General features: G+C 34.3%; 1 protein-coding gene across 1 annotated transcript; it reads left to right on the top strand.

Moving 5' to 3' along the window:
• On the top strand, nt 1,190-2,995 carry LOC109325812 (copper transport protein ATX1-like). The gene is made up of 3 exons (XM_019558386.1): nt 1,190-1,345; nt 1,808-1,883; nt 2,500-2,995. The coding sequence occupies exons 1-3, from the start codon at nt 1,334-1,336 to the stop codon at nt 2,820-2,822; spliced, it is 411 nt and encodes a 136-aa protein (XP_019413931.1). The 5' UTR covers nt 1,190-1,333; the 3' UTR covers nt 2,823-2,995.

Here is a 10,266-nt window from a genome sequence, read left to right on the forward strand (position 1 = left end):
AGTTTATGTGTTGTGTTAGTAGTTTATGAGTAGTTTAGCAAGTTACCTCCACTTTAGAGGAAGTTGTGTATGTAGTTGGTAAAACTGATTGTAACCTCTTTACTTTGCCTATTTTAAGGCTGCCATCTAATGCATAATATACATCAGTTTACAATTTACTCTTCCTAACAATTCAACCCATCTTAGTCATAAACCATAAATAAGCAAAAATAATTCTAACCAAACATCACTAACAATGAAAATCTAATATGTTTGGTTCAATTTTATCCTTTGGATTTTTCTCATGTGGAACTTTTGACACTAGATAGCCAACTTCATAATTGTTTTGGTAATGTAAGATTTGATAGTATTTTATAATTGGGAGTAATTACTACTTTTTAATAAAACTCGTGAAATTGAGAGATATATGATTGAATGATTATCTATTACTCTATTGTAAAATATTCTTTTGATTGTATTGAAATGAAAATAACACTCAATATTTCTAAAATATGAGTTAATTATAAAATTTTGATGGTTTTTCCTCTTTTATATCTCATTCATGTGATGCTAGCTAGTTATTATTGTGTTTTATACAGCCCGTGACTAATGTATTATAAAAAACTATAATATATTTTAATGGTATAAATTTAAGTATTTGTCATTTCACTACTTAAAGTTTAGTATAATATTTATACATTATTACTAAAAAGATTTATACATAATTAACATATAATTTACCATTCAATTGTATATATTATTTATTTATATAAGTTAATGAATATAAATATAAATAATACATGATTGATATGTAAAAAACTCTTCAACCCTACCTACATAAATATTTTTCTCTAAAATTTATGGGTTTGTCATAGAGATTGATCTTACATCCGTGATACGTGGATAGGATTATTATTTTTGTTAACTAATTAAGAATTATGGAGAAGGACCCACTTTCTTAACAAAATTCTGTTAAAATATATGTAATAAATAATAAATCAAACTTCATAAAATAATATTACAATATTAATTTTTATTTTTATAATTTTTGTTTTAATTAAATAAAATTTTCTAATGAGAAATTAAGATATAGAAATGTGATCACATCCAAGAATACTTGACATCCTTGTTGGTTGGCCTACCACACCAAAACATTTACCAAACGGAACCACTAATTAGTGATTTCTTTTTGTTAGAGTATCCTATTCCTTCTCTAGTGCTCTTCTCTCTTCTCTTCCACCACACCCATTTCTCATAGTGGGTTTTGGCTATAAAGGTACCACCCCAATAACCATAACTCTTCATTCCAACACAACCCAAAAATTCTCATCACTTTCTTGCACTACTCATAGCAATGACTTCTCAGGTGCTGAACCCTTTCGCTCCTTTCTATTTAGTTTTTTATGTTTCATCATTTTTAGTTCTATTTTCTTTGTCCTAGATGGTTATACTAAACTTATGACTTTATGAGTTGAGAAAGAAGTATATTAGTAGTTATCGAGTTTGAATTAGCTTTAGAATTAGAAGGTTCAACTTTTTTGCCTATGAAGGTTTTAAATTGTGATCATAGTTGCGATTACATTGAGGTTAATGAAATTGCGGATTATTGCGGGAAAATATGGTAGCAATTGTAGAGACTACCAAAACCATAATGTTGCAACTTAATTTATTGTCGAGGATTGGGATTTAAAACCTCGTGCCTATGATATATCTTAAATCCAAGTATACAAGCTTTGTTTTAGATGTGGTTTTTGGATATTGGATTAATCTGAGAACATTCGCTTTTCTCTGCTCTTTTAATCTGAAAACATTCTCACTATGATTGCAGACTGTTGTCCTCAAAGTTGGTATGTCATGTCAAGGATGTTCTGGAGCAGTCAATAGGGTATTGGGAAAATTGGAAGGTATATTTTATAACTAGATCAAAATGTCTGTGACTCTTTGCTATAAGATTCAATATGACATTGCTTTAGCAATTGTGACAATATATTATCTTACAAGTTGATCTTATATGCTTCATTTGCTTTCTTTTTTATTTTTATCAATCAAGATATTCTGTGCTCCTCAAATCATTAGATATATGCTCTCACATGAGTTAAGTGAGAAGAACATGTTAAGGTTATCTGTATTGTTTAATAGCTAAAAGATCTTGTTAATGTTCCTTATTGTCTCTATTGGGTTGTGATTGTATAATTTTGTGTTTTCTGTCTATAATGAACTCTTTGACATCAATATTATCCGGCACATGTTCATCATTTTGAAGACTATTTGCTTACTTATCTCCACAATTGTGTGTATATCTTCATACCGGATGAAAAACTAGATATCATGAATTAAAATTATATAAGGAAACAATATAAATATGAAGTTAATTTGCTTCTATGGTTTTCCTTCCCTCGGTAAAAGAATATGACTAAAGCAAATGTGCCAAATCAAAATCTTATTGCAGTTCCTGCAAGATAATACAAAGCAAAGTTCCTCTTGCAATGTTGTATCTTAATAACATGTCGGCATTTGCAGGTGTAGAATCATATGACATTGATTTGAAGGAACAGAAAGTGACAGTGAAAGGAAATGTAGAGCCAGAGACGGTTCTGCAGGCTGTTGCCAAAACTGGGAAGAAGACTGCCTTCTGGGAGGAAGAAGCTCCAGTAGCTTCGGTCGAGTCTGAAAACAAGCCTGCAGAAACTGCGGCAGCTGCCTCAGCTGAGTCTGAAAACAAGTCTTCAGAAACTGCAACTGTTTCCTCAGCTGAACCTGAAAACAAGTCTTCAGAAACTGCAGCTATTGCCTCAGCTGTGCCTGAAAACAAGCCTTCAGAATCTGCACCTGTTGTGGCATAAGAGACATCTGTGGTTCTATTCTATTCCTATGTGGAAGTAGGTCTTTGTATCAAATAGTATTTGATGGACTTGCAATAGCTAAGCATGTCTTCTGATATATTTGGCGTGTTGTTACTTTTTATACCTGTGTTTTAAATTGTAGTGGTGGTTATGTTGTGTTTACCACAATTGCAGCCAGAAGTGTGGTTGCAGTGCTGTTCTGGAGACTCCGAGACAGCAATATTGCGGCCGCAAATGCAGTTGCGGAGCACAATTTAAAACACTGTAAACTACAATAACTTGTGGCCTAGTTTTCTCATGTGATCATTTTAGTGTGATTAAAATAAGAATTTAACTTGTTTCTTACTACTGATTTCATTATCATCTCTCTTTTTACTTTGCTACCACTATGCTATGGTCCCGTTTGGAAGAGTGTATTCAGTTTCTATGGTTAGGTATGCAATAAATGCTTATGAAATATTCTAAAGTAGATAATTGATGAATACTGTCCAAGTGAGCCATATTCTTATCATAAATTCTGTGGGGTACTGAAATTCCAAATTATATATTAGGCGATGTGCTAAAATATGTCATTCTTACTGTGTAAAACGATATTTTTGGTGTAACTAGGAATGCATATACCTGTAAAATCAAGTCAAGTTGAGAAAGTAGAAGCTTTTCCTTTTCAATAATTCGGTATGTTATGAATTTATATAAGCCCATGAAGTTATTCTTTCCTAATGATATGGTAGGCACAACAGTGGTATGTAATATTGCGATTAGGGGTGAGCAGGACCCGACCCTATCCGCTCACCCGATACGGTCCATTCATGGTCGGATCCGAATAGGAGTCTGATCGGGTCTAGGGTCGGGTTCGAGTTCAAAAATAGACTCAGCCAATATTTAGGGTTGGGTAGGGACTAAGCATGACCTGACCCGTCCCGTCCTATGGTCACTCACTCATCATGTTTGTACGTGTTTATACTCAAATGTGTATAGAGTAATGATACCATTTTGGTTAAAAATATCATTGATTATTTAATTTTTTATCATATATACATGATTAATAATATATATACATATATCATTTTATATGTCAAATTACATATTCATAATAATAAAAATGTTCAGAAGTCTTTATCTAAAATGAGTATGCAATATATCTAATCGGGTCTAGGGTCAGGTCGGGTTTAAAGGCTGACTCGATCGATATTTAGGGTCGAGTTAGCTTCGGGTCTAGGGTCGGGTCCGAGTTCAGAAAAATGACCCAACTAACATTTAGGACCGGGTAAGGACAAGCCTTAACCCGTCCCAATCCGACTTATGCTCACCCCTAATTGCGGTTGTGGTGAGCGCCGCAACCACATCGCATCGCAATTGCGGTGTGATAGCGAATCACAGTGATTTGACTGCAACATGCTGCAATACAACCGCATTAGGGCGCAAAAATATGTTTTTACTCACAAAATAATTCACTCTGTAATGAGCACAATCCGCATCGCAACGACCGCAATTTAAAACATTGGATACAACATAAGCACAATTGTTTTCTTGGCACCAGGAAGCTACATTTGACACGTGTAATTCGAGTCAAATCATGAACACCATTGAAGGAACAAAGTTCTCTTAACATCTATGTTACCTAATCATGAAACTCAAAGTTGAGATTTTGCTTAAACAGAACCTACTTCCCTTCACAGAGAACTCGGTCATGTATACATTTGATGCAAAGTAAGAACAAGTCATAGTCATCCATATTTTATGGATCTTTCCTACTTGTAAACTTTTTCATTCCTCCCCGTATATCCAATGTGAGACTTCACACTTGAATAAACCCAACAATCTACAACAAAAGAAAATTAACGGTGTTGTTTACAAGTTTCTGGTGGGTGATAACTCTCACCCTTTTTCTCAAAATCTGTACTCAAAAGTTAGAGGAAATTTCAGAAAAATTGAGGTCTGTTGGTTACAAGCCAGATATGTCTGGCCTGTTGCAACTACTATAAGAAGATAACTTGATGAGCAGTCTTTGAAACTTCATAGTGAGAAGTTGGCAATATCTTTTGGATTTATTAGCACTGCATCATCTCATCCCATTCGGATAGTGAAGAATCTACATATTTGTTGAGACTGCCATAAATTTGCTAAACTCATTTCTCAAGTTTATGATAGACATATTGTTGAGAGATTGCTATCGCTTCCATCATTTTAGAGGAGGAAAATGCTAGTGCGCCGAATTTTGGTGAATGCTGCAATAATGGGAAAGACTCCAAAACAAGAAGGTTTAAAAATGAAAATCTACTCTCCTCTCTTTTCCTCTAATTCTCCTTCCATTCAGACATAGTTAGAACTAATATTGGTTGTGAACCTGGGAAGCTAGATCAATAGATAAACAACTTGGAAGTTCTATTCAATATTTCTCATGTTCTGTTATGACCTTCACATGTTTCCTGTTCAGACCACTCTTGCGAATTAATTTAGAAGTCGAAGATGCAGCCGATGAATGAAATGTGATTAGTTTAACACGAGGAAGCGAATGCGAATCGCTGAGTATCCTTTTGATGAAGTTTCTATTAAAAAACTGAAATCTAATGAGCATGAAGGTATTCTGTGTTTTTTTTGTCCCTTGACATAGGGTGTATCTTTTCATTGTTTGCCACTTCCAGATTCCTTTCTTTATGATCATTAATTCAGCTCCCTATCTGAAGTTTGTGAGAGCATTCCCAAAGTATCAAGCTAACAAATATGTTTGACCCATAGGAAAATTAAATGTCAAAGTGGTTAATCAAGTCACTGTTGGGTTTGGGCTCCCTTCCTATGTGAAGAAAGACCTAGTTGGGCAAAACACACTTGTCCCACTTAATCTAATAGATAGGGGTCAGATGTGGCAAGAGTGTGAAAACAATTTATGCAAAAAGAGATAATTGAAAAGTGTGAGAGAAGATAAGAAAACTCAACCCCAGGAACTCTGAGCAGCTGTGGGAAATTTGCGACTGCGTCTTTGTTCACCATTGGATCAGGCTGAAATTTGGACAGCAGGTTCACAACTTATAGTACTTCATTCTAAACGGTTGGATCAGTGAGATGACGTCCGAGGTGGTAGAAATCGAGCTATTACAATAACTGTGTTACTCGTTTTTTTCTGGTTTTTCTTGTTCTCATTTTCAAGGTTGTTGCTCTGTTGTATGCCGTATTGTTGAGCACGTTTTGTGCTGTATTTTGGAGACACTCTTGTATTCCTATTTTAATTATAGTGGATCTTGATTGACTGACTTGTGCCCATGGTTTTTACTTCTCACTTTAGAAAGGTTTTCCACGTTAAAATTTCGGTGACCCTTGTGTGTTACTACATTATTTGATATTGCTCCTCATAGATTCTAGCAAGTTGGGGAAATAATTATCCGTTGCATATACTCTGTTAGAGTTTACATTGTTATTGCGTTGAATTTTCCATCAGAGTGACATTAGAACTCTTTGGGGTTTGAGGTTATTTGATTTGTTTGAATGATGGAGACAAATACGTATAGAATGATATGTTTGAATGACACTAACTATCACTTATGGAAAAGAAAAATGAAAGATTTATTATTTGTGAAGAATTTGCATACCTGTGTTTGCTACTGAGAAGCCAGAGTCCAAGTCTGATGAAGATTGGAGTTTTCAACATCAACAAGTTTGTGGTTTCATTCGACAATATGTAGAAGACAATGTCTACAATCATATTGCTAATGAGGAAAATGCAAAATATTTATAGAAGAAAAATTGAATCTTTATATGCTTCTAAATTAGAGAATAATAAATTATACTTGTTGAATTCCTTGATGAATTTGAGGTACAAGGAGGAAATTTCTATTTCATATCACTTGAATGATTTTCAAGAAGTCCTTGATCAATTATCAGGAATGAGTATGAAGTTTGATGATGAAGTGTTGGGACTATGACTACTGAATACTCTACCAGATTCTTGGGAAATATTTCGAGTTTCAATTACAAATTCAACCCCTGATGGTATTATCTCTTTGGAGAGTATAAAAGGAAGTATTCTTAATGAGGAGATGAGAAGGGAGGCACATGGTACTTCATCTCATTCTGAGGTGTTTGTCATTGAAAACAGGGGGAGAAGTCATAGAAAGGAACCGAAAGATGATAGAGAAAATGGCAGAAGTAAGTCCAAGTCCATATACAAGAATATTGAATGTCACTATTGTCACAAAGCATGTCACATACAGAAGAATTGTTTCCAATGGAAAAGGGAGAACAAAGACAAGAAGGACAAACAAAATGAGAAGAATCATGGTGATGATGATCGTGTTACTACTACTACTTGTGATGATCTTATTATTCTTCGTGACCATGATTTGGTTAATCTTGTATCATATGAGAGTATGTGGATAATTGATAGTGGTGCTACACTGCATGTTACAGCCACTGAATACGGGAGGGCGGTTAATGGATGTGCCATCACCGCTAAAGGGGTTGGTGGAACCTATTTAATTTCACTAATGGATCACACGGATACGGTTGAGCTAGCACGTCGTACTAGCTCTGATACCACTTGTTAGGTATCAGTGACATAATGAACCTAGAAGGGGGAACGTTGAATAGGTGTCACGGTTCCCACTTACCGCTATTTGCATCAACTCCCTGTTCTGGAAATTTGCCCAGTTAATTGATTAATGATATGACTTAATCGATTAAGTCGCACAAAATTAGCATTTGCTGATTGGCTCAATTACATAGCAATTACAGATTACACAAAATTGATATACCAAATATATTTGAACACAAATGATCTTTATTTGACAATAATACTATATTCAAAATATCAGCTACAATATGCAATTAAATGATACTAAAAACAGTAAAGAGATAAGGGAAAGAAATAACCTGCAACAAAATTTTTATACTGGTTTGTTTTGTGGTCCACTACAAAACTACATCCAGTCTCCCCTCTGATCCGGGAGATTTTTCTTCACTAAAATTGAAACCAGTATGTCTTACAAACACACTTCCAATTACAAGACCTTGAATGCTCCCTTCTTGAGTTCCCAGAACCTATACCTTGGTTTGACCTTACCCAATCGCCTAAGAAAACCTTTTCTACGATCCAACTCCAACCAAGAATATGCTCTAAACTCAAGACCTCAAAGTCTTGGTGAAGACTCTCTGATCTCTTTGGTGGTACGACACCAAGAGACGACTTCCCTTGTTACACAAACAACACAAAAAACAGAGTAATGTGAAGCACTAAAATAGCTCAAATATTACAAGAAAGAACAAACTATAAACCCTATACAAATCTCACAATTTCTATGAATATGTATAAGATGAAAATCATGAAGACCGTGTTATTTATACCCTTAAGAAATCTCTAAACAGTAATGAAAGAATCATGCAAGAACAAGATAGGATGATGAACACATTTGATAATATATGGCATTTTAATCCCTAAGCATGATATTATCTCACACTAATCTCACATGCAATTCTCTCTGCCTATATGATATACATTGAACATGAAAATCCGCAATCTAGCAATTCTAATATGAATGTACGAATGTATCAAATCGTATATGAAATTTGTTAAAGAAACAATTTATATAGAAAAGTTGTTTTTCAACCACTTAATCGATTATGTTGCATGTTAATCAATTAACATGCTGTTAGAGAGTAACTGAAATATGTTTTTCAGTTTTCTGTTGAAACTGTTCAAGCTGTTTTCACGTTAATCGATTAAAGCTTTACTTAATCGATTAACTGTCATATTTTCAGTTAAGATGTTAATTGGTAAATTACCTATATGTTAGGCTTATCAACTATACATGTTTTACCTTTATGTTATGCCTAAAATGCACAAATAACATGTATGATTAATGCATGAACATATAATAATCTAGATGGCATGTCTCATATAAATGATATGAGTTTTTAGACTTTGTGAGATTTGCATCTAGGTTTACCTAACATAGACTCAATAACTAAGACACATCTAAGACTCTAGTCTAGACATGAAACTAGCGCATCGTAGAACATGTAGACACATCTAAGAGTAGAATGAAATAAAACTCAGAGAGAGATCTAAGAGGTGGGAATGGGTTGAGTATCGTTTGTTTGATGTTGGAGCTTGAGTTAGTTGATGTAGCCATGATTGTTGTGTTAGACTAATTCTAATTAGCGATCCATGTTGTTGAAAGTTACTAGTTTGAATGAAAGTGTCTAATATGATAATGATTGGCAATTGATGGATCAAACTAGTGGGGTGTTGTTAACTCCCTCCCCTCTCACCTTATGGGTAGTTTCCGTGAAAGTGGAGGAGTTACTTTCTCCAATAACTCATCCTAAACCCTTCTATAAATATAGGCACTCATGCATTGGAAAATCATTTCATTATTCGCTATCTCACGAATAGAAATATAAAGAGAGAAGTATAGAAGCACTAGTGGTTGAGTAAGGAAAGTGTAGTGCCATATAGACAAGGAATGAAACTGGGTTCCTAATCATCAAGGAATGCATAAAGGGAAGGCGCATAAGTGAGAACAAAAGTAAGGAGAAAGACAACCAGAAAATGCATAAAGGGAAACACAAATGGAACCAAGTATTCATTACTCCATTCTTTTCACATGTGAATGTCATAATGTTAAGGCTCTAAATTAAGGGATACTTATGAACCATTAAAGGCTCATAAAAGTTTTAAAAGTTTAACAAGTTGTGCTTTGGAAGCAGAAAAGCTGCAAAAAGTGTAGGAATCCAACAACCATAGAAAGAAAAAGATATAAAGGGATTGAGCTCAAGTGTCATGTAACACCGTGAATTTTCTGTGTATGTTTTATTAATTATTTATTTGAACAACAATTAATTTTAGAAATTAATCGGTATTGAATTAGACTAAGCCGTAGTTGAGTGTTAGTCTTTTTTTCTGATTTTCTATTTTTTGGTAAATTTTCGTAATTTTATGTAACAAAAAGTTTTTGAACTGCCGTTGGGCCTAAATTCGCTCAAATTCGGCCTAATAACATGTTTTTGAGTTCCGTAACTCGGAATAGAATTCCGATTACACCATTGGCTTTGAAACATTATTTCGAGTCAAGATAGACATCAAGTTTGTCCAGAACGCGTTTCTAAATATTTTTCACTCCGAATTCCTTGTTTCGAAGTTCTAACCGTAAACCGAAGTCGGGAGATTTTTAATATCCGACCGAGTATTAGCCGAAAATAATTGATCATGGTTTATTTGCAAATATTTCTCCGAAAAGGTCACATCGCTTTCATGTAAGAGGCTTGCTTGTGGAAAAAGCAAAAGTACATATCCTCTTACACAAAATCCCTTAAATTACTCATCTACCTCTTACACATCTACTTTTTGGAAGAAACCATTGGTCTTTACCCAATCTCAAATCTGATTTCCTATCCTTAAGAGCCAACACTCTTAGGAGGAAACCCTTGGCATTTTTCTCTATACACTTTA

The sequence above is a fragment of the Lupinus angustifolius genome, chromosome LG13 (genome assembly GCF_001865875.1).
Source record: "Lupinus angustifolius cultivar Tanjil chromosome LG13, LupAngTanjil_v1.0, whole genome shotgun sequence".
NCBI lineage: Eukaryota > Viridiplantae > Streptophyta > Magnoliopsida > Fabales > Fabaceae > Lupinus > Lupinus angustifolius.

Coding starts and splice junctions, on each gene's coding strand:
- LOC109325812 (XM_019558386.1), top strand. Junction 1,884..2,499: donor GGTATTGGGAAAATTGGAAG/GTATATTTTATA, acceptor CGGCATTTGCAG/GTGTAGAATCATATGACATT.